General features: G+C 39.5%; 1 protein-coding gene across 2 annotated transcripts in view; it reads right to left on the minus strand.

Annotated features, from left to right (window-relative positions):
• The window catches only part of thada (THADA armadillo repeat containing), a 70,146-nt gene that overhangs the window by 16,584 nt on the left and 27,335 nt on the right, over window positions 1-26,227 (minus strand). For both annotated transcript variants that reach the window (XM_077582212.1, XM_077582211.1), the window contains 5 exons: window positions 19,434-19,602; window positions 15,122-15,225; window positions 12,154-12,236; window positions 2,834-3,207; window positions 429-553 (listed from right to left, as the gene is read on the minus strand). In XM_077582212.1, coding sequence (XP_077438338.1) covers window positions 429-553; window positions 2,834-3,207; window positions 12,154-12,236; window positions 15,122-15,225; window positions 19,434-19,602 — 855 coding nt within the window. The remainder of the gene's footprint in view (window positions 1-428; window positions 554-2,833; window positions 3,208-12,153; window positions 12,237-15,121; window positions 15,226-19,433; window positions 19,603-26,227) is intronic.

Consider the following 26,227-nt stretch of genomic DNA (forward strand, 5'->3'; position numbering starts at 1 on the left):
AAACATCACAAAGGCTGAAATAGTTGACTCACAGTCCCTCCTCTTTGATCTGCTCAATATTCATTAATTTGCTCAGTCTCTCCACACAGATTTGACAGCTTCCTGGAAGTGTCTTCCAACATTGTAAAACTTCCAAGTGCAATGTGATGTTTCACCTTCCTGGGGCGCTAGGCTTATTACAGCCTCTGAAGTCGTTGGGAGAACACCCACGTTTTAGGATTGCTCAACCCAGCGTGCCAATCTGGCATAAATGTGCATAAATGACACGCTTAAGAAGTGGATGGGAGAATTGACCTTTTGAGCATGTGAAAAAATATGACCCCATATGAATAAGATGCGACTTGACTGGTTTTCATCACTATAAAAAAAAAAAAGCCAAGTATTCTGTATCAAGGTTCTGATATGCCTTAATGTAACCATCTTCTGACCTGTGAGCAGTCCTCTGAGCCAGAGCAAGCAGGTGCAGCAGAAAACTGTCCTGAGACAAATGCTGCACACTATCCATCCAGCGGAGCTCACTACTACAGCTCAACACGCTCAACACCTGGAGCACCTGAGGAGAAGAAAGGAGACGTAAGATGCGGGTGAAAGAAAAAGGAGATATTGATGTAGTTCCTCGTTTTCATGGTTTTCTCAAACAAACACACTCGGAGCCACGGGAGAATGATGTTGCTCTGGGCAATTTATCATAACAGCTTTTGGTGTCTTTTCACTAAGTGTGGCTTGTAAGTCGTGTTTTACACACGCTAACTTTACCATCCACTCCCGTCTAAGCACCTGCCCAGAAATATTCTATATTCATTCATACCACTGCAAAACCGTAGCATCTATTCAGTATTTTTTTTGTGTGTATTTTCCCCCTTCTTCCGACCCCCAGCCCCTATTTTTTCATGCACTGTTTTCTTTGCCAGAGGAGGAAAGACGTTGTTTTCCGCCAAGCAAATCCCCCATTACAAAACACAAATCCCGCAGAGAACTGTTGTTGACGTTTCTCCAGCATATCTCCTCGATTATTTTTTCTTGGAGGCCCCTATGTGTTATTTGGTCTTTAAAATAAATATTATCTTGTAGAAATTGAGTGGGTGGAGCATGGATGAGAGGGTGACAGCAATGCATGTAAACGTTTCTGTGAGCTCGAGTATGCTCTTGTATATTTGTGCATACTTGAAAAGGAACAGTAAAAAAAACAAAACAAAAAAAACCAGTAGCTTTGTAGCAAGACCGTCAGAAAGAATTTCAACTCCCAATGCTGGCAAAACTTTGACCACATCCCAGGGAGAAAGGGGGACACTAAATCTGTGTGGGCTATGTTCCGTGCAACCATTGCTGGGGCAGCCGACCGGAGCTGTGGCCCTGAGAAGGTTGATGCTCATCGCTGCGGTAATCCCCGAATGTGTTGCGGACACCGTCAATCAAAGGTGGCCACAGCTAAAGCCCAACCGTGGCAGGGTTTTTATTTTTACTTTTTGGACCTGGATTTACCACCTCTGCCATTGAGGGATGCCATTCATCTGAAGAACAAGTCCCATTGGCCTGTTTTGGTCCAGTGGGTCTCTGGAGACATCAGATGTGTGCCAGCAGGTCAAGTGGAACATGACTTTGCTGGTAGTTGAAGCAAAAACTCTGGCGTGGTAGGAATTCGGAGAGACAATGAAGAACAACTTCCCGACTGCCTCAGGAAAATTCTGGTCCATCCAGTGGGGATGGGGAGCTGGCAGACTTTGATGTAGGGTGTATACTTCGAAGACATGCCCACCAATGAGGACGCAGAGCCTGGGGTCTCTTCTACCGCTGTGATTGAGGCCCTAGGGGTAGATGAGACCCATGTAGCGTTCCTTATGGCTCTGAATTTTGTGGGACTGTCTGTCCTCTGGATGTCTGAGACCGTGGGATTCAGTCATTAGAGAGGTGAGCCATTTTCCCACCCTTACCTATGCTCACAAGCTATGGGCCGTGACAGAAAGAACAAAATCACAGATATGATGAGCCTAACTGAGTTGAGGATTTTTGGGTTCTCCTTTAGAATAAGGTGAGACGCTTGGTCATCCTGGAGGGGCTCAACAGTAAACCTGCTGCTACTCTTCATTGAGAGCTACCATAAATAAACATATAACGGTTTCCTTAAAACGAGCATTTAATAGATTTGGGTGAGTCTTGTTGTCTCTTCAAGTGTTGCAGTCACATCAGTCGAAGAAATGGCAAGTGGCCCAATGGTGTGTCATGTCTTAGGCACAAGTAAGGTTCCACTAAACAGGGCTGACACTTAAGCAATTATTTGTTGGGCTACTAAGCAATGAAAAAATACACAAAACGAAAATGCTTCAACAAATAAAGAAGCGTGATTGAAAACCAACCTAGGCAGCGTTGAACTGTGTCGTTGACAGACAGAAGCCACCTTGCAGGACACAGCAGATTTGATGGGGAGCTGTCCCAAGTTTAAGAACACACTGTAATATGACCTCGTCTTGAAACGGGACAGGCTACATTTTCTCCTCCAAAAGCTGTTATAGAGTGAAAGCCCAAAATCCTTGAGTGTGACGGTGAGGCAAAGACCAAATGAGTCAACTCTCTGCTAGTGTGCTTGATGTATTCTCCTGTGGCCGATTAGTGTCTCAAGCAAGCCTCTGTTGGATGGATTTGGGAATTCAATCAATTTACACTTAATGTCAGTGGGAGTTAAAATGTAAGAATTGCAGAATTCTCCACCCAAATTTGTAATTTAGAGCTTCATGGTCAGAAATGAACAGTAGATAACACACACAAGCACACTTCTATAAAATGGGCTAGACTCTAAGCAAACGTTGTTACTGTTTGTGTATGTATGTGGCCTCACCTTGGCCAGACACTGGGGGTGTCTTTCATGAAGGGCTAGGCTTGTCAGGTTCAACAGACTGGTCTCATTTAGCCATGCAGGTGTCCTCTTCTGGTCTTCGTCCTCTTTCAGTTTCATCAGGACCCTCTCCAGAACCAACTCCCTAACCTCATACTGTGGGCACTTTAGAAGACACTCCAGGAGCTGAGCTGTGAGCGGATGCTTCCCCCACAGCTCAGGGATCTCCACGCTGGCACTGAGGGCTACCCTGGTCAAGCTGAGCATGTACTGGATTCTGCCGGGCTCCAGGTTGGATGTGGGGCTCTTGTTGGAAACCAGGGTTGAGGTCAACAGGAGGGGCAACGTCTCTTGACGGAGCTGGTGGACCTCTGAATCTGATACACATTGAAAATGGCATTTTTGTTAGTTCAGATAATCAACTTAAAGTTTATCATTGCTGTTTGATGGTTATTTATTGCATTTGCAAGGTCATGCAAAAAACTACAAAAATTAACAAGTGTGTACAAAAACTACAATGAAAGCCTGTCGTTCAGTGTTTTCAATAAAAATATCAGCGGTATTATTTTTTGTTTGCACTATTTTGCACTAGGAAGTTTAATTTTGACGAGATTAGAAAAATAAATGTTAACCTGCTTCATGCGTAATCATGATTTAATCAATTTATTTTATGTAATAGTAATGCTGTATATACACACAAGAAAAATATAAACGCAACACTTTTGTTTTTGCTCCATTTTTTTAATGAGATGAACTCAAAGATCACCAATTCTCTCAAATATTGTTCACAAACCACCGAGTATAAACCTGTGAGAGTGAACACTTCTCCTTTGCTGAGATAATCCATCTCACCTTAAAGGTGTGCCAGATCAAAATGCTGATTAGACACCATGACTAGTGCACAGGTGTGCCTTAGACTGCTCACAATAAAAGGCCACTCTGAAAGGAGCAGTTTTGTTTTATTGGGGGGGACTGGGGACACATTTTAGATTTTTGAGTTCATCTCATAAAAAATGGGAGCAAAAACAAAAGTTTTGCGTTTATATTTTTGTTGAGTATAATTAACTTATTCAGAGATGCTTCATTTATCAAATTATTACGCATTAAAAATATTTTTACCCTTAATTTTATAGTACAGTATGTTATATATCGTTACCATGAAGTGATGCAATTGATACCACCACTTTCCGAGAGCTATTCTCCAGCCAAATCACGTATCTTCTTTCAAACCAAAAGGATAGGAGTTTATCAAGACATTTAAATGACAAAAATACGCTTTGAATTCACAAAAACTTTAAAGGCTAAATAAACATACCAATCACTTTATGAAGCCACCAGATGTAGACAACAAGCCAGCCTGAACAAGACAGTATTTTCTGTGCCTTTCTATTTCCACATTTATAGGAAAGGTTGCGTCAGCGTCTGTTTGGAAATGGACATGTCTGTGCCAACACAGCCACCTGTCAATGTACACACTTTGAGGGTTGATGGAAGCACAAATAAACACACATTGGCCCGCGTAAAGCTAACTATTTCCTCTAAAATGCAATTCAAATTTAGAGACACAGCAGCATTATAGTAACTTGACACTATTCAAAAGCTGCACTCCCGCCTACAGTAATTCTCCAGACTCCACACAGATCCTGCTTTGACAGCCAAGTCTATCTCATGTATGCACACACAGTGAACCCCATGCAACTCAATCCGGCCCTGCAGCACAAGTCAAAATGTGACCTGACAAAAGAGCGGGAAATGCAGCATTCCTGCAAATATTGGCTGGGTTTACTGTGTGGAGACGGGCCAGGTTACTATGGAACCTGATCCTCAAAAGGGGGTCCAGGGCCAAACAGGCATAGTCTAATGGATATAATGGCGGGCAGGAACACAGTAATGACACCAATGATGAAGGGAGGTGAGCATGACTGAGGTAGACATGTCATATGTAAATATTGCCGGCTGTCATGTTGTGTGAAAGCACATCTCATATAATTCTCTTAAATACAAATCAACTGTCATGAAAAAAAAACGGTGGAGTCACTAAATAGAGAGAAAAAAGAACACTAGTCATAGCCGCTGATGCTGGTTTTCTTAAATTGGTCAACAATTCATTTTGTAATCTTAAATTGGTTCAACAATTCTCTTTTTAGAGTGTACTGTACCTTCAATCTTTAAAGTCTGTGAAGTCTATAAGTCCATGTGAGTTATCTGACTGACACTATTGTGACTCCCATTATGTCAGGCTGACACCACAGTCAATGGCTAAGTTGCACATTACAGACTCACATGCACCGCAAACCCAAACAATGTATGCTTCCACCTTATCACACTTTCGCCATCCATTTCTTCAGGAAGACTCTATTATGAACCTTTAGAAGACATCTGGTCTTAATGTACAACAGCCCCCACAATACACTATATTGAATTCGTAGAAAGCATCCATCCAAACATTTTCGACTGCATACCCGGTTCTAAAAAATAAAATAATCTCACAGGATTTTTTTGTGTTATGTAGCTGCTTACTTCCTCATCTTATTCTAGAGTCATTTGCGTGAAAATACTATCAGTGAATACATTCTTGAACAATGGTCAATAAAAGGTCATTGACCTGTGCGCAATAACTTGTATTCACGTCATCGTTGTGTGCAAGTGGATACTTGCGCCAGATGTAATGAAATTCCTTCATGGCATTCCTGAGATATCCTGTTCACATGAATAGGCTGGACGGATGGGCAACCTGACACCGTATTGAACTCTTATTACAGCTGGTGCAAATGCATTCAAATCACGAGTGGTCTTTGAACATGTTACAGTGCATCAGCATGAATGCCAACTGTGTCCGGCATGGGTGTGGCCATATACGTGTGATGCACATAAAGATTAAAAGCTTGGTTTGTCAGAGGGTCATTAAAAACATAAGGAAAATGTGTAAAGTTGTATGAAGTTGTACATGTGCGCAATTGTATGTCAGTAAATTTAGTGGCTCTCTTCAGTACAGTCCACAGCCCCGTAAAACTGGCAGTAAAGGGGCTTTGCTGTGTCAAGCTAGAACCTTGGCTAGACATGTGCACATGCTCGTACACGCCAGCACACAGCTGGAGTTCACATCAACTTCCACCATCATTAGCCAAACTGTGAAAAACAAACCCCAGACACTATGCGTGTGCGTGTTTTCATGTACTTCCTGACAAGAGAAATAAATAACAGTCCGCTATATAGTCATTTCGTTTACCACACTACAAGTTACTACAATTAAGGAATCGCTTTGGGGGGGAAAAAAGTAATCCCCCTGTTAACTTCTTTTTACAAATGCATGATATTGAAGACTGTTAAAATGTAACTTAATACATTTCCCCTACTGTTAAAAACAAAACATAAACTTGTATCTATGATGACAATTTCACCCTAGCATGGATTCATTGAAGTTCCTTTATTTCCTGCAGAGGTGGGAAGAGTCGCATTATATTCAGGTAAGTGTATTATTACTTTAGAATAACATGACTCAAATAAAAGTTAAAAAGTAGTACTCAAAAGTATTACTGGAGTAGCAGTAAGTAATCAATAATGTAATAATAATAATAAAAATCTTTTAAAGTTCTGCATAACTGTTCAACAATTTCAGATTTATTTAGTATGAATGTCAAATAGACAAAAAATAGTGCCATACAATACCACTTAACTAAAGCAATCATTAATTAACTTAATTTATTTAACTTTATAATCTCTGTTTTATTCTTTATCAAATAAAACAAATTAAGGCAAATTCAATAAATTGTCGTAAATTTACTTTTTTGTTTACACTTGTGAAACAGCACAATAGGCGCCCCCCCCCAAGCAGATATCATAGAAAAGTTAAACGTGTTTTCTAAATAGGACTTCTTGTAGACTGGAATCAACATCCAGACGTTTACTTCAGGCAGACATAGAGGACAGCAAATTACATAGTTGTTGTTTTTCATAATCTGAAGGGTAAATAAACATAGATTGAGCAAGGGTGTTGTTTCTCCATGTTTCACGTACATTTCAGTCAGTTTAAAAAATGTTGGTCAGTTTGAAGATGTTGCTTCTGTGTGTGGCCACAGAGAGCTTGTGTGCAGTGGAGTGACTTACTCTGATTTGTGAAATGGAGTCAAACGTCACAAGTGGTTATGTCTGACTGGTAAAACAGTCATGTGACGGCGCCCAGAGCACAAGCCTTGCTGATGAACCAAAACAAGATTGCACAAGCAACAATAGATAGATACAAATAAAAGTAGCAAGCATAATGTAGCTCAATGTAACTGAGTAAAAGTTGCGGGGTTCCTCTTCACAAAAATACTCAAGTAAAAGCAAAAATTATGTTGCACTAAATTTACTACCCACAAGTACAATTTCTCAAAAATGTTACAAATGTAACGGAACGGAAGAGATTGTGTTCGACTTTAGACATTTTACTGTAATTGGAAAGCAGTGTTGAAAAGGAATCAAGGCATTTTATTGTCAAACTAACACATATTTCCACATCATATGGCATGAAATGTGATACCTGAGATCCCAGGTTAGCCCAATACGTCTTAAGACTTGTAAAAATAACAACAGAAAAACAAAATAAGATACATTCAATAAAAATGAAAGTGAGATGGCTCATTCACGTTCTGAATGTGTGGACGGATGCAACTGAAGAAGGTGGCTTGAATTGCATATTCACAAGGACTGTACACTTGGAAAAAAAAGAATAAGAGTGTTCAACATGCAGGAGGAATGAATTGGTATTTGTCAGGGCTACAGAGCACTGCTTGAGTTTAACAGTCTAGAAGAGAGAAGCTGTTCGTCAGCCTGGTGGTCCTGCTCTGGATGGTCCGTAGCCCTCCTGCCTGGGGGTAGAGGACTGAAGAGGGGATGTGCAGAATGGGTTGGGTCCTTGATGATTAAGAGTGCCCTTCTTCTGCATCTGCTGGTGAAGATGTCTGTGGTTGTGGGAAGGCTGTACCGCACAATCTTTTGAGCAGCCTTTACAGTGTTTTTGAAGAGCCTTTTTTTTGCAGCCGAGCAGCTGCTCTGCCAGATCGTGATGCTGCTGCTAAGTGGGCTCGACAATACACATCTGCATAAGCTCCCTAAGACACAGCTCTCCAAATCCAGCACACCGCAGCTTCCGTAGGAGGTAAAGACGTTGGTGAGGTTCTTCAGCAGGTGAAGTCCTCAAGCGGACCCCAAGGTACTTGTAGCTGGAGACCGCTTCCACTGCTGCTCCTCCAAAGTTCCGGGGGGGGCGTCTGTTCATCTAGAAGTCCACCACCATCTACTTGGACTTCTTCACATTGATGCAAAGATTGTTAACTTTGCATAAGTCCACAACATGTTCTACTTCTATACTGTAACTCATTGTTGTGTCGTCCGTGAACTTCACTAAATGACAGCTCAGGGAATTTCGCAGAGCAGTTCATAGGCCAGTAGTGTGAACAGAAAGGGGCTCGGCACATAGCCCTGGTGGAAGCCAGTGCTCAAGGGTGATAGAGAAGACGGTTTTGCGGATCCTCGCAATCTATTCCTCAGTGGTGGTCTCAGCCCAAGAACATTCATCTTTCGCTCCAGGTTCTGTGGAAGGATTGCGTTGAAGGTGAAGGAGAAGCACAGGCAGATGTAGGAGTTCTTGCTTTACAGGTGGGTGAGATCTTTGTGGACGACATCAGTGCTTCTTTCCCGGGAGTCATAGTCGGCACGAAAAAGCAGTACAGACGCTCCCCTACTTACGAACATTCGAGTTACGAACAACGGTACATACGAACATTTCTGCGCGTACAGTATGTCGAAAAATGTTTGGAAAGAAATGCTGTAAGTTAGATTTTGTATTGCGCGTAGTGCTTCTTTCCGCCGCTAATACCAACGATTGGCGCTGTGAGAGCTCATTGGAGGCTGAGCAACGTGGCGAGGAGGAGGAGGAAGAAACGCCGGTCCCCATGAAGCAGGAAATAACTTTTGAAGTCGATTCCAGCGACGACGAAGAATCTCTCATGATATAAAATCCTCCTCTTCCTCCTCCTCCATCATCTCCTTAAGCATCGAGTACATCTTCCAAAAGTAAGTTAAACTTCATTTTATTTATCTTATTACGTACATGTACATACTGTGTGTGTGTCTTTCGCTCTCTCTCTCTAACATACGTAGTACAGTACAGTACTGTACGTATTCTCTCCATTTTATTAAAAGTTTTTTCAGTACAAACCAATGCAGGTTACTTGTACAAGCCTTAAACATACTTATATAAACCTTCAATATACTTATATAGGCTTTAAACATAAATTATAATACAAAATATAGCACTGAAGCAACTTACGAACAAATTCACCTTACGAACGATCGTCCGGAACGTAACTCGTTCGTAAGGTGGGGAGCGTCTGTAGTCCATCCATCTCGAAGGCCGAGTTGGGCATGTTGTAGTTAGTCCTTCGCCATCAAACAAAGTAATGAACAATTCCCCATGGTGACTTGCTAGCCTTTAGCTGGGCTAGCCATCCAACACGTTTTTCTCACTTTTGTTTATGCAAGTAACGCTTCTTGTTGCCCGTGGCTCCCCGTGCTGTGTAGCCCTCTTTTCGCAAGACCTGAAGTCTGCCGGGAGAACTATTCAGCGTAGATGAAATAGCTTGTCATTGAACTCTCTCTAAATTGGTGTTGTCGTCGGAGCTACGTACTGTATACTTTTATTTTGTACATTCCATGAGCACCAATGCATTGCAATGCAATATAGTTCTTGAGTCACAAGCTTTGCACTAAAGAAACATGCGACCCATTTCAGAGGTTGGACATATATTTTGAGGCAGAGTTGTGATTTGGAATGGCTGGCGCAGATTGGGGGCAATAAAAGTACATTTTGAAGTTCGACGATGAGTGAAAGTAGCCAATTATGGGAGAAAACAAGGTTTAGCAAGCTGTCAGCGATGGGTATCAATCACATCTACTGTGGTTGATAAAGGTCTAATTATGGGAACATGTTTTATGGGTGTTTTGCTACTGTCAAACAAGTGTCCAGTATAAGCACATCTACAAATAAATTCTCTAAAAATTCCATTACACAGTTTTATTTACTCCTTCTCAGCCCAGAAACATATTGAAGTTCGACTACTTTCTAAGAAGTACTCAATGAAAGCAATTTGTGCTACATTAACATACATTTTCGTAGAGTAATTTAAAGGAAGTCCCTTTGATGTCTTCAAACTATTTATATAACTGGCGTCGGACAGAATCCTTGCGTGTCTATAGCCATCACTTTTCAGGAAACCAAAAGGGCAGAATGTTTGTTGAACCGATACCATTGCATCATCCAAGAGAGCAAGTCATTTTCAACACTTTAGATTTGTCAATAACTTGTAAAAAAATAAAATAAATAACACACTCCCATGGGGACTGACCAATAGTATGAATTTGTGTGTGTGTGTGTGTGGGGGGGGGGGGGGAGATATGAAACTGAACAAATTTAGACATATGATTTTTCTGTAAGGCAGTGACTATATAATATTGTGATCTTAGTAAATCAGGATTTGTTTGAATGGATGAGACCTACTTATCATTGTATACCTGTTAACTGATTCACGCGGCTGTAGACTAAAACTCTTATAATTTACTCTAGATACGGTAAATATTGTGCACATTTGTTCACATGTTGGCAGTGGTACTTTGCTAATGTTTAAAATTCATTTGTTGTATTGTTGGGAATCTGTACTTGTATGACTGTTGCTGACGGTGATGATACGGAGCTATTTGGATCGCTGTGCTCGGTGGCTTACGGAAACACCTGATGTCAATGGCACTATAATTATGTTTCCACACCATTGTTTATTACCAACATCCTGCTGAATGCCAGTGGGCCAAAAGTTTTTTTTTAAATATTTTAAGCCCCCCAAAATGAAGGTTGTCAGCCTGGTTTAAATCCAAAAATCAAGGATTTTTTTAAAGGGTTTTGTTCTACACTTTTCTTCAGACAGCAGTCAGACCTCACTAAGGTTTCCTGTATATAAAACTGCAGATGGCCGCCTCTGCCTTATTTTGGGCTGCCTCCTGCTGTAAAACCACTGACATCATGGAATCTGTTATTATTTGCCCAGCATAGCAAAGCAGAGTTGGGTGTCATTTTTAACTGCAATTGTGGTAGTACGTAAGGGGGATGCGGTATCAGAAAGTCACTCCTGGAACTTTCAAAGACAAGAAGAACCGCAAACAAAAGATTTTCTTCTTAATGCAAGTGTGTTGGAACATTTCAGAATTTTTTTAAACAGATAAAGATTGTTTCAGGACATGCAGGCGAAGCAAGTGTGTTCATTTGAGAAGGAGAAAGGTTGTTATAACACAATGTTGACGTTAGTAAAGTGGTGAGGAATAAAACCACAAGATACTTGAAAACTTCATGAGGTGACGGCTAACCATAATTCAGCAACAGAAAAAGAAAAATGCATTAAAAAAAAAAATCACTTTAAGTTTAAAACTAAGGTTTTTTTCTTTTTAGGTGGAACATACGCTGTACTGAACGACAAGGAGAGCATGAGGACATTTTTAAATGAGTGAATTATAAAAACAGAGCAGGACTCCACCTCTAGCAGAGAAAGGGGAATACAAGGAGAAATGAAGCAAAAACAGACTAATGATAGAGGCATTAAAAGGTGTGTAAGTAAGAGGGAAGGTGCTTATTTTGTTATGTAAGGGGCCACATCGGGCTAAGCCTGGTCCTGAATCTACTGGCTTGTTTTGAGAAATCCTCGGTATTTCCACTGTCAAATGCAAACATGTGCTCAGCACATGGCCAGCAGAAAACACAAGTTCCTCACCCTCTGCTCTCCTTCTCCTTTCCATAGCACTCAATAAAGTGGGTCAAAGGCACAAACCCGCCATCTGTCTGAGATTGCGCGCCTTTGGTTTCACATTCCTCCTGAGGAGACCCCCACTGAGATGGGTCTGCGCACATGCACACACGCAATTACGAATCCACAAAGACACATTGCAGGGCGCTTCTCTGAATGGTTTTAGGCATGACTTCTGTTAACAGTCGGTCTAGAGGGAGAGTGCCGCGCACAGCCTTGCCAGCAAACGTTGCGGGGTCATCTGTTTTGATTCACAGCAAATGGATGGGAACACAGTTGTTGCTTATTGAGCCCATATATATCCCTTCAACACGATGACATCGGCAAAACTACGCTAGTCGAGCAATATTACTGATAATATTATAGCACTTTCAAAAAATTGTACCGATATTACTGTGGTATAATTACACTATCCATTGGTAAGAGGGCAAACACTTTCTTATGGCACTGTAGCTGAATATGAAAATATTTCTCCCGTCCAGATTTACTCACCACACAGAAGACTAATCTTCGGCCCACACAAACAGACCAACACATCCAGAAAGGCTCCTCTGGTGACCACACAGCTATTCTCTCTTAAATGAGATGAGAGGAAAAAAATAATTATTTCTGGTTTCATTCTTGCAATTAGTTTGACTACTGTGAATATCATAAAACATTGTTGAAACACATTTTTTAAGGTTAGATGTTGATTTGAATTGAGATCAATTGAACACCATTTATTAAAATGCAAAGCATAAGCGCTTAAAGTAGCACTACGAAACTTTTCAAGTCTATGTTTTTTACTGGCACTCAGCAACTTTGAGGAGGATGGTAGAAACATTGCCACACAAAAAAACTACAAATGTGCTCACTGCTTTATTGAATACGTCACTTCCTCCTTCCCCCATTCGTTACAAAGACGGAAGTCAATTTGAATGTCGACACACGATTACTGCTTTCCTGGCAAAAGCTGCAAAACAACTAAAAAGCTTTGTCTGTGGAGACTAAAAAGAAAAAGAGCTACCCAGATAAAAAGACAGTCAAGGATCAACATTGGCCTGGCTTTCATGCGCTGGCGTGAGATAAAAAAAAACAAAACAACGCAATGCGCTTGTCCTCATGGGAAATGTGTTCATAACTTAACATAATAGCATAACAATACCACTTTTGCCCATATAGCGCCGTCATAATCAACGCAAACCAAAAGTTCCTGAGTGTTGCTTTCAACTAGAACTAAACCGAGACAAAGTATTGCTGCTGTTGGGTCATAGGACTGTAGCAAATTGTAGCTTGTTAGTCACATGAGACCCAAACCTCAAACCTTTCAGTAAAACGAAAAAAATAAAAAGTATAGATGCCCTCCCTCGAGCAGAGACACTTAACCCCTGGGCGTTATTATAGTTTGATTAAATTCTTGTAATTTTTGCCAAAATCTGGCATTTCCTTTGAAGTGTGATAACTTAGTCATTTATGAATATTTTTTCACTTTCAACCACTCAAAATGTTCAGTGGCATCAGACCTATCTACTCATATATAGTTTTTAATTTACATATATTTTTATAATAATGCCCCCTATGGACAACAATAGCAGTATTATGCTAATAGCAAGACTAACTATGGTGTATGTATAAATAAAATAAAATAATAATTTATATATTTCATATGACATAGTTAGAGGCTCAAACAAGTCCATAAGTCATAACAATAGAATTTTTTTACGCATGCATTTTGTATACATTTGTTAGCCTTTGGCGCCACCTAGTGGTATTTTTGTGTTAACACTCTAAACACACAAATTCCTCTATTTTCATGTTTATGACTAGTCAAAGAAGCGATTGCATCAGTAATTCACGGAAAAGGCATTATAACACATCAGGTTTACAGCATATCAAAAACTGTGATTTATAATGGGAGTCAATGAGCCAAAATCGGGCATTATTACAACTTTGTGTGAATCTCTCCCTCCTGTTTGGTAATAATTATAAATTACAGCATGGCGCCATTTTGAACTTCTACCTTTTTAAACAATCCTGGTAAAATGTCAGGTCCCTAGTGTATTTTTTTCAAATGCTTTTTCTTGATGAAAAACAGAAAAAAAAAGCCAGAAAATGGACAAATAACGCCCAGGGGTTAATAAAAAAATACTACAGCTACCTCATATCAGTGTTTAAGTTTAGCAACTTGTGTGGGCAATGTATGCTCAGTTTATGTGCAGCCTCAATTAAGACTATGCTATGAAAGCTCACAATTGTGTGAGAACAAGGGAGACTTGTGTGAGAGCGATGTCATCTTTTCATCAAGCAGATATTAAACGCACATGCACGCACACATGCACAGACACCATAACAGTGATGGGAGCATGGGCGGAGTGCGCGTGTGAGCAAGGTAACCTTGCAAAAAAAGGTTCACAAGGAATTTTCTATATATATTTTTTTTAATTCATTTTTATTTTGTATGTGGGTGAGAATGTGTATGTGCGCGTGCATGCGAGTGTGTATTCATTAGTTCACCTAAAACCTATTAAAAAATCCCATACCGTTCACCTAAACCGAACACTTCAGAACCCAGCTGGAGCCGTGAGGCCATCAGGGGACCCGAGGAAGGACCAAAGAAAAGAAAAGGAATTTTTTTCAACGGCACGTTTAATCAAGTCAAAATGCAATGTTGCCCATGTGTCCCCGCACTATGCTTTATCGCTTGTAGCTTTTGTTTTATCCTGATAAACCCCTAAATAATTTAAAGTAATCGCGCACCAATTTACAAAAAGCAATCCAAACATGATCTAACACACTTGGTGGTGGTGATGGAGGGAGATCAAAATACGGTGACATACACCACAACAAGGATGCACTCGAGCACTATTGTCAAACTTTTACATGCATTCCAACATTTGCCCTCTGCATTTAACCCATTACGTAGTGAACATGCTTCAATATGATCTGACATGTAGCAGGGGGTTCCTTACACAGCCTGGGGTGCACTTCTTTTTTTGTGTGCGTTTAATTTAGTGCAGTACTGTGTCTGGCACCATGAAGACATAAAAAGAAGCTGTCTGCTTTGCTAAGCAAGAATTCACCTTTCATCCTAATTAAGACTCATCAGTGTAACCATGCGAAGCTAGCAGGGCTACTGTTGCTAACCCAGTGACCCTGTGTTCTCTGGTGAACAGATGAGAACAGAGACCCTGCACTGACCCCTGCTAGGAAATAAAAAGAGGGGGGAGGGGTGCAGCCGCGCACTAATCTGTGCTCCATCTCAAGACCTTAATTTTGGGGTAAGAGGTCCAAAGGTAGAGGATAGGATGGGGGTGTCCAGGTAGGACGGAAAGCAGTCCCTTTGAAATTGAAGCCTCGGCAGGACATGAAGGGGGCATGGTCAGGGAGGGGACGACTGGAAGGACAAGGAACTATTCTTCTGCTGGGGGAGTTGGGAGGGACTGAGGGATGCTTATCTGTACGTGCATGTGTCTAAGATTACCGAGAGGCGAGCCACATGCGCTGAAGGACAGCTCCAGCGATTCCATTTCCTGCTGGCAGGGGTCTGTGTGACTCACTCTGGTAAGATTGAAGCAGAAAGAGCACCTGCAAAAACATTCAAGTACACATGTAAACATACTTCATTATGTAACGGTCAGAATTTGCTCATTTTCTTCGGGTGATGGTTATTGGCTATTAATGGTGTGCGATTCAATTCAATTCCGATTTTTGGGTTTGCGATTCGATTCAGAATTGATTTTCGATTCAGAACGATATTTTATTCAAATTTATTTGATTGACAATGATTTCTGCTTCAATTTGTAGAATTGTCATGAGCTACTCCAGTCTGGTTTGCAGAACAGAATGACAAATGGAGACATTAAAATGTACTAAAGAAACAAAACGAAGAAAATTCCACACAGTGCACACTTAAACACAAACGCACGTTGTTTAGCTCGTTTCCTGAACGTAGCGAGCTCAAGGCACAACGGAAAGTGCCATTGACTTGCTAACGCTAATTAGTGCGCTACTCGCTGCACTTTTATCACTCAAAACAACAGGTATTCATACAAAAAGCTTCAGGAATGTATACAGAGAAGCATCTTAACATTACTCACATGCATATGCTCTTGATACGCTACAAAAAAATAAATAAAAATAAATAAAAAACTTTTATTGGCATAACTTGATTGTGACTTTTTTCCTTCTACTCTAATGTGGCTACTACAACTTAACAGTGCATCAGAACGCACGGAACCACACTACCCCTAAGTGGCCAAATCGTGTATAACAGCGCTCCGAATAAAGGCACACACAAACAAGGGCAAGACCGTATAAAATAATTTAAATAAAATTGATTTTGGGGCATTTAAAATCGATTCTGAATCGTACTAAATGAGAATTGAGATTCTTATGAGAATCAATTTTTGGGCACATCCCTAATAAATATGGTGACGCGTTTTTTAGCTATCATTGTGACTTGCTTGAATGTGTGAATACATTTCATCCATAAAATAGAATGCTCAAGTTACGGTGACGTGAAGTGTGTATGATGCCCTGGTGGTGGAGAATGTTCAAAGGCCAGAACACTGGCTAACTAGCTGACTGGCTGGGTGGCTGACTGGCTGGCTGGCTGGGGTGTGTATTCTGGGCCTTGGTAAGTATACTCTTTAGGTCTGGGCCATGGCCACAGACCAATAGGAAGCCATTCATTACACTATGCAGGGAAGGCAACGTGGGGAAAAACCAGGCTGACCACGTAGCACTGAGCCTGGCCTGCCCCTTCTGCTCTCCTGCAGTCTCCACTCCAAGGCAACACCCACTGGCTCACAAAAACACCATGCAGAGCGTTGGAGTCGGACCCTCTTTCTTATGCTGTCATTTTATAAAGGGCTTTTCCATTACAAGAGCCAGTGTCAAACGGAATCCCAAACCAAATATGGAACCATTCAAATGCTTTTCAATGTTGAAAATGTGCTACTCGGGGATGGCTAACGTCTTATGGTGGATATAAAAACTGAGCACAATTCTGCAAGGTTTTTGTAATGTAAAAAAAAATATTCCAATAAAAATCATTTCAAACCCGTTTTCACCATGAATTTGACCTATAACCTATCTAACTGAAACAAAAAATGTATTGGATAGGGAAAGTAAAAATAAATGACTTGACACTAATTTCTAAATCTTGCTATCAGCTTTCCTGACCAGTTTTCTTTTTGTCTTTTCAGTTGTCAGTAATGTTGTGCCATATTTTATCCACTTGATGATGACTGTCTTAAATGGTATATTTAATCCCTTGGGTATTTTTTTATCTACCGGTACTCTTCTCCCAACTGATACCTTTGAAACATAAGATCCCATGCAGTGGAAGCTCTCTGCCGATCATGGATTGTGATTACAAAAATGTCAGGAAAAGCCTACTAGAACAATTGAACTTTTATAGGCACTTTAAATGGTAGCAGGTGTGTGTGTGTTGACCCCTCTGTAACATTAGTTTGAGTGTGATTGATTAATTGTGAACACAGCCGCATTCCAAGTTTTAAAAGGTTATACACACACAACAAACCGATTATCTCAGTTGTTCACTTTTACTTCCCTCTCGATTTATTTTTCCAATTATGTTATAGGTCACATTAACGGTGGAAAACGTTTTGAAATGCTTTATATCACAAAAAAAAAACTGGCATTTGAACAGGGATGTGATGACTTTTTATATCCATTATAATATCCAATCATTGGACTGTTTTTCTGTTGGTAAAAGTTGGCAATTGTTAATTGTATTTAATTTTTGAGAGCAAAGTTATCATAAAAAATAAAAATCAGCAATGACACTGATTTCCAAATGGACTTTCAGTGCAATGCAAACCAGCAAGGTCTCAGTTTTGACACTACTGCATTTGTTGTAACTAAAAATAAACCTCAATTGTTTCAACTCAGCAACAAGATCATAATAATTATTTATTCATTAATGAATGAATGCAGAACATGCAGCTAATAATCTAAGCGTTGACTTTAGCTACCTCTAACAAAACAGGTGAGATGTCCTATCAAGTTTTTAATATTGCTGACATCAGGCCGAAACTACCTATGTCACAATTTGATACATTTAATATTTCACCATTCTAAAGCATTGAAAATAGCTTGCACTTTTTGGCGATGCAATGTTAATGATTGAACACACGTGGCTTTTTTTGGGGGGTCTCCTGAAAAATTGATGATTTTGGAGGTAAAGGATTCCGGACCAATGCTAGCATTAGCATAATATATTGAGTCAAATATTTTCTACCATGCTTGATCCAAATGTAAAAATAATCAGATTAGGGGTGACTTAATGTAAGACGCTGGAATTTTTTTTAGATGCTTCCTGTCATCACCAGGTGACGCTGATTAATTAAGAAAAATTGACGTGTGGATCATCGCAAGCGATAAATTAAGTCGTACAAAATAGCTTTGACCCAGAACGCAACTTCACCACGACTATGTGGTGCTGCGATTGATTGACAAAATCAATCTCTTCAGGGCAGGATCATCAGACTTTCCCCCTGTTGAGGCGTATTATAGTCATTAGTAATTCTGTTTACATCCTTGAAAACAGTAGCAAATGTGACTACCGCAACTCATAAGAAGCCGTTTGACGGGAAGCCACGTGTTGCTCTTCATTACATTCAAACTTCCCAGTTCAATTCATTGACTGGGCTGGAAAGTCCCTGCATGGGAGGAGTTTTACCGGCTCAGTCCAGAAAAGAAAGGAGAAAGTGGAATATTTATAGAAAATGCAGCCCCCTTGTTCCTCCTTACAAAATGAAGTACAGAGGCAGGCAGGATATTTAATGTAATTACACTGCGCACACCAATGTCCATAAAAGCATGTATTGGCAATTCTATTATTTTGATCAGAAAAAAAAAATAGTCTACTAAGTGCTCAAAAGGTCAGTTGATGCAAATGAGGTCATCTAATATACATTATTTGTTGTGTGTATGTTTCATTTATTGAAGTCAACAATGTGTATTTAAAAAAAAAAAAAAACGACCAGTGCAACATAATGCACACTATTCTCCAGTAGGTTTACAACTTGTATGTGTGTATTTCCGTATGTGAATCTGTGTTGCAAAGAACCTTAATCCGTATTTTGGCTTGGTAAAAATAGTGGTGGTGGATGTGAGCTCCATTCAGACTCTGTTATCAGCCTGCCCCGCTGTCCCTCCTCCTGCCGCAACCACAGACTGACCACATGATGCAGTGAGCATGCATGCACATGCGCACACAAACACACTTTTTGCTAGAGCGAAAAATGTTATGTCAATTCATGGCTTGGTCCAGTAAAACATAAAGGCACATAAATTGGCCTACCTATGAAATGTGGGCTGCAGCCAATTAGGCAAAGACAAACAAACCAATAAAGCAGTAAAAATATATATAAAAAGCCTTGAGAGTTCTCTGTATTCTTGTTTAAAATAAATACACATACCGGCTGTTTTCATGCACTTCAAACAATTTAGGGGTACGGTATATGTATGAATGTGTGTAATACATGTATATATTTTTGGATCATGGCATTTTTAAAAACATGTTTTTGTATTGGTAGCTTTCTGAGATCTTTGGCTTTGTCAGACAGGTTCTATTTACCTTTAAGTCATTTACAGGTCTGGTCTTTTGGCAGGTTCTATGTTTTTATATTAATATACCGTAATATTCTGTGGTCCTTGAAAAATCTGTCAAAATCCAGTAAAACAGCTGGGAGCAAAGGGAATTGCTTCAGTGAAAATGGCTGGGAGTGAATGAGTTAAAAGCATTTGCTAAAAAATAAACAAACCTGTAGTAGGGTCCCATGAATGTAATTGTGCTGGATTTGCGGTCCTGGGTCTTGAGGAAGCTCTTGAAGCAAAGAGAGTACAGTTGATGAGACCTGGGTGATAAGTACAAAAGGAACTAGGGCTCGTGCTGCCATTTCTCTTGTACGATAAACAGCTGAACGGCCACATCTGCAAGACAAACAATCACACACACCGAAACAACAGTCACGGTTACTAAATTGTCTGCACATGACCAGAAGCATTGTTATGATGACCACATAGTTTCTTGTTTAATGTTATTTAGTATTCTACGTTTGCAAAGTTAGGTTTGCTTCACACTGTGTTTTTGCAATTAATGTGTTTTGCTCATATCATTCATGATAAGTGTTACCATAGTGGACAACTGGACATTGATGTTACCCTTTGTATGGCGCTTGTGCTGTTAGTAAAGATTCATACAAAATACATAGTGGATTTGTGTTTGTTGTTGTAGCATATTTTTAATCATCCAAAGTTATGGACTTGTATAAACTGGTCCGTGGCAGAAAAAAGGTTGGGGACCACTGGTCTAGTATACCAGATTGCAGAATTGCTATGCTAGCTATAGTGCTAAGCCGTTTACAATGTTTGTGTTTGCTATGCAAAACAAAAGTTTCATTTAGTTTCAGATCCAGATTAAATATTTAACGGTGTAAAATAATTCCATCCAAAGAAGACCAGATGACACAAAAGACTACCGCTCCGCAGCTGATGTGTTCCAGAGGTGGGTCGAGTCAATGAATTTTGCCCGTCCGTCATTCGGCAATCGTCAACAGTCAGGACACCCTTCCGTCATCGTCAATCCGTCAATATTTCAAGCCGAAACATCAATCTGTCATTCGTCGATTGTTCAGCAAAATGAGCGTCCGTCAATCATCATTTGTCAATCTGTCAGCAAAATGCGATGTCCGTCATTGACGGATTGCCAAATATATTGACAGATTGACGATGACATTGACGGACAAAAATCCCTCTTCCGTCAAGGCTTAGTTTGACAATTTTCGGCAAGTTTCTCGTCAATCGTCAACAAAATGGCCGTCCGTCATTAACGGATTGACGGACCTGCTGTGTTCTACATGGTGCGTTATGTGATACAAATAAATAGTGCTTCAACCTTATTAGACACCTGCGCACAATACTACCTTACTACCTTAAGAGCCAATGTTAGCGAGGGACAAACTTTAAGGGGTGTTTATGCGTTTCTACAGTCTGGAATGGTATTAAAATTTGCACCCAAAAAAAAGGCTGGTTTAGCTAGGCAAACATCAGTGGAAGCCTGGAAGCTATGTGAAGTGGCAATAAATCATTACAAAAGGCATGCAGAGATGAAAAGGAAAGCTAACTATTTTGGTTTTGGCAAAAGGTAAGCACAGATACATTTTCAATTTCTAACAAATCACATTCTGCATCAAAAAATGGAAAGAGATAGAAAGCTTGAGGACCGAATAAACAACAATCACGTAAATAATGAAATCACAACACATGCAGGTTTCAAACACAAACTGTTTGCTTTATATGACTATTTATTTAAATGCAGAGCTAGCCAAACTTTCACGCTCCTTATTGTGCCCCCGACCGCTTGCCGGTTAAGGCGCATATGTTAACTATCTTTTGTAATTTGTCCCAATGAAACTCTTGTGAAAGGAAATGACAGTTTGGAACTGTGTAATTTTAGCAACAGAGCTGTGCCCATTGGGGTCAGTATGAAGGTTGTTGACTGGCATGGGTGAGTCTCATCTGGGCTTCATTTGAAAGAAAAACGGGTCAAATGGTTTCCTGCACACAAGACTGCAGCATGTTGTTGGATAAACAAGCTCAAGAACCCAAGTGTGTCACTAGGGAATGAACACAAGTTAGGAAGTGGAGTGGTGACTCATTTCAAATGAGAGGGCTCCATTTGGCCATTCACACAAAATGTAGATCCCTGAAAGTAATACTATTGCACAAAAACAAAAACAACCTCTCAGCCTCTATTTACTTGCACAGAAAAGAAAAGTAAAACAGAACATCATTCACAGTGTTTACAATCCAATATGTATAGTATATGAAGCCATGTAAATCAATCAATTTACATTCATATTTTATTACTTTCGTTAGTTAATACTTCGGAAGACAAAAGTGTGAGTTTCATATTTCGATACAAATTTCTTCTACTTCTTCTATAGTAGTAGAAAGTGGAACTTCAACTAACATCCATTGCAAATCGTTGATGGGTTGACTGTCAAAATATGATTTGCCGTTAACATCAATTATATTTGGAATAATTCGTTCTAGACGTCAAATAGCTGCCAACATAAAACCTACTAATTGTACAGTTTTTTTTTTAAAGTAACACTATGGATTATTAATTTAATTGTTGTACAAGTATCTTCACTTGTTTTTTTTTTTAATTGTGTGTCAGTCAAAGACAGACCCTGGCCAAATTGGGGCCCTAATTTTTTTTTTTATTTGGAGCCCTTCACTACCCATCTCATATTAAACAAAAATGAACTTCAAACTGGAAGAAGAAAAAAACCTTAAGTCCAAGTCAAATCCTTTGTTCACAAAAAGTTGTTAAATCCCAGCTCTGCCTGAGACACTCCAATCGAGCTCGCCCCAATGGGAACAAAGTAGGAACATACCAGAATAAAACCAGTTACATCTTTTGACATTGACAAACCAAGATTTTAATCTGAGAGATAGGCTAAAATCTCAATGTACGTAGATGAAGTTCGTGTGACATAAAACAGTTCACGCTCCCCAAAATTTTTAAGCTTATTTAGTGCTTTCGTATTACTTGATTTTTAGGGTGTTTTAGCTTCAAGGTTTCACTGTATTTTGAGTTCAAACACTTGTGATGCATGTGCCACTGTGTACCGTCAATTTTGACATGAGCCAGTATTTCGTTAAAATGTGGGTGATATAAAAGATAAGGCAAAATAAAAAGGAAAAGGAAAGAAAGTTTCACCTTTGGAAACAATACAGTGAATGCACATTGCTGAGCCCTATGAACATAAATGAGAAATGTGATGGGAGTATAGTAAAAGCAAGAAGGGAGGAGAGCTGTCTGGACTGGCTTCATAAATCATGGAACTCTAAGGCTTTGCCATTAAACGAGAATGCGGGAGAGGAAAAATACAGACATTGTTGGAGATAAGATACGTGTTAGCAGTTGCTCAGAATGAGAGCACATCAATTCTAAAGAACACATTCATCTGCATGTTATTCTTTTTTGATGTGGACATCATTCTACATGTAAGCATAACTTGCAAAATGTAAACAGGTTCTGGGAAAAACTTCTGCAGTTGGTGGATCAAGATGATGTGCAAGGAGAAACACTTATTCGCATTCATCAAACATGTTTGCACATGCCAGATGAAGATACGTTGGGCGAAGGGACGGTGGAAGAGACAACTACCAACTATTTTCACATCTTCAACATGTGGTCTTCATTTGGGTGGAAACATTCACCACATAACTTCTCTGATAGTGACGCAGCAAGGCAGGATCCAGATGTTAGTGAAAAGACAACCACAGATGTGATAAATTTAGCAAAAAAAGGTATTTTTGAAATGGCCATTTATTTATGAGAACAGAATTGCTAGTTTACAATAAAAGTAAGAAATAGTGGGATGCCAAACTAAGATGAATATAGTAAACTGCAATAATTGTTTCTTCTAACTTATACACGTATTGTGTATGGCTTGACTGGATAGTTTATTTTTTTATTTATTTTTTTTTTTATGTGGATGCATGGGTTTTGTTCTTCTTGATCTCAATTTAAGACCCCATGAATAAAAAAAAATAGATTCACTGATTCATAGCGAATTTTATACACAATGCAACTCATTATTTGCCACATATTGTAATTAAAAGTATATTTAAAACCAGTTAGTTAAAAAGAATAGCTAATTAAAATTACTTTTTTTTTTTATGTGGATGCATGGGTTTTGGAAGTCATCATGATCTCAATTTAAGACCCCATGATAAAAAAATAAATAAATAGATTCACTGATTCATAGCGAATTTTATACACAATGCAACTCATTATTTGCCACATATTGTAATTAAAAGTATATTTAAAACCAGTTAGTTAAAAAGAATAGCTAATTAAAATGACTAATAGAGCATACAGTACAAGAACAACATTTTTGAAAACATTATTTTAACAATACTTACAAATACATTAATCACAGAGTTGGGTAAAGAGAATAGTTTTTAACCTGGGTTTAAAAAAAGGTATGGTCCGACGGATTTCAGTTGTTTGTAAACACACCATTCAAAACTAACGCACGAGGAAGCCGAGTACAGCAGCCAACCAGGAACGAGCGTGAAACCAGCCAAATTTGCATATGCAGAAAAGACACAGGAATCAAACTCCTAAGACATTCGCGGAACCAGTCCACCAATCAGGAGCGGGGGTTGGCACAGTGATATTTGAATATGCCACCGTTAGTCGCTTGCCTCCGTGGCTTGAAACATTGAGTCTCCGTCCAGAAACGTTCCGGACAGGCCAAAACAAATTTGTTGGATTATACCTTTAAAACCATTTACACTTTAGTGGTATGTTTTTAATCTTTATTCATTCCTATTATTTACTCTGACAATAAAGGATGCCAGCAAATCGGGGGACCATATTGTACACAAGTATTATACACGGGGCTTATTGTATAACAGGTGTGTTTTATGGATTTTATGGTATGAGTATTGTTGAGAGTATGCCTTTTTTTATTCATTCATACTTCTTTATATAGTATAATGTGAGTTTTTTTTTTTATTGTGTACAGGGTGAAAGAAAAGTAAGGCATTCAATTCATGACATACTGATGGGAATACCTGTCAAACGCTAAGAAATTAGGTTCAGTGCCTCTATTGCTAAATGCACGAGGGGGGTTTGATTTCCAGGTCAGGTCTGATTTGCAGGTGCAGTAGATGAACATGTCTGAATAATATTTGCAGACTTCTCCATCTCAGGAATGTCAAAAATGAAGGTTAGCACCACAGTTTCCCATTCGCCTGAAAGCTTTACTCCCCAGTAAACAGAGCGCAGTTCAGATAAAACCAGTCACAATCTAATCACTAAGTCTGACATTAGACAGCACAAACAACAAAACTTTTTAAAAACAAAAACTTCCAACTAAGGCCATGTCCACACATACATGGATATTTTCAAAACATAAACAGCATTTTCCTAGCACAAGGTAAAAGGATCTTACACTCTTCTCCCAAGGAATTGAAACGGCGTGTTACTTTATTTGTTTTTTGTAGACTAAAAATATTTGGGTTTGACATCAAAATAAGATAAATCAAAAGTTTTTCATTTGAGGTACTACGTATTTGGATCTGATATACAACTTAGAGGATATCATTGCTGTTTATTATGAAAGACCAGTTTGTGTATAAGTAAATAGTCATGGAACAGTTCAACAAAACAATACAACGGTTCAAGTGAGATTTCATAAATGATAAGACGAACTGCAAATCATTTACAATAACTGATTCAAGCCTGCGATTCTTTTTCAGCTTGTCACCTTGCCTCTTTCTGTTTGTTTTAGGAGGTTACAAACTCTCTTTAAAGCAGAAGTCAAGTCAAAAATTGTCTTTGCTATATGTGCCACCATTAGTCTAAACACAGTATTTTGATTAATATTGCATTTGTGGAATAAGAATTAAGCAGAAAACTTCACTCGTGTTTATCCATCTCAAAGAGGGTGGCCATTTTGCCGTCGATTACAGTCCCTAAGGGCTCAGTTAGCAAATGTCACATGACCAAACCCAGAAAACAGGTGAGCCGTATGATCATTACCTGAGCCCTTAGGCACTGTGATGCAATTTACAGTTGACAGACAGCAGCAAAATTGCAGCAGCATAAGATAAAAATGGGTGTATTTTTCTGCTTCATTTATAGATTTTTTTGTATTTGACTTCCCCTTTAAGCAAAAATATTTCACCTGTTTTTAGCCAACTCCGGGGGCTGCTACTTTGTCCTATACTGCCACCTGCTTTTGATTGAAACTGATGTTTAAGTGCTCAAGGGATGACCTTGCCAACGTCATGTGACCAAGCCCAAAAAGTGAGCCGCGGCAAGTTGAACCCGTGCGGGCCAATTTCAGTGCAGGACACAACGGCAGCCCCCCCCCCCCGAGATGACTAAAAACAGGTCGATTATTCTGCTTAATTATTATTCCACAAACACAATATTAATCAGAATAGTATGTTTGAATAAATGAATATAATTTACAAGTGTGTATTTATTTCCCATTTATTTCCATGTCCTCTCTTCTGAGCCACTCACGAGGACATTACAAGTAAACATTAAGAAATAAAATTGTTATGAATATCCATGCAGCAAATATAGACTCATATTTCGTGTAGCCTCTATACTTTTAACAGTAACGTGATATATTTACTCCTGGCCACTGGGGGTTGTTGCTAATGTTACTAACAGTTAGTTGTTTTAGGAGGGTCTTTACAGCTCTCAAAAGGCATCAACTGCTGTTGTTTCCCTTATGTGCCCATTTGATGTCTGTGTGCCGAGTACGACAGTAGTTTATTTCTTTTTCAGGACATTCCAAACGCTTGTACTAGTTAAGGCCAATGTTTGCGCTATGACAACCAATTTATTATTATTTATTTTTTTAAGAAATAATGGGGCCCCAACATGATTGGGGCTCCTTGAAAGTCTTCCCATTCAGTCCGACGCCCAAGGGAAGGGGTGCACATCCAACACACAATCCGAAGCCTGTCAAAGTAACACCAGTTGACTTGGTCAGGCATTCTGATGCCTTCATCCTAC

Source organism: Vanacampus margaritifer, chromosome 12, assembly GCF_051991255.1.
Source record: "Vanacampus margaritifer isolate UIUO_Vmar chromosome 12, RoL_Vmar_1.0, whole genome shotgun sequence".
NCBI lineage: Eukaryota > Metazoa > Chordata > Actinopteri > Syngnathiformes > Syngnathidae > Vanacampus > Vanacampus margaritifer.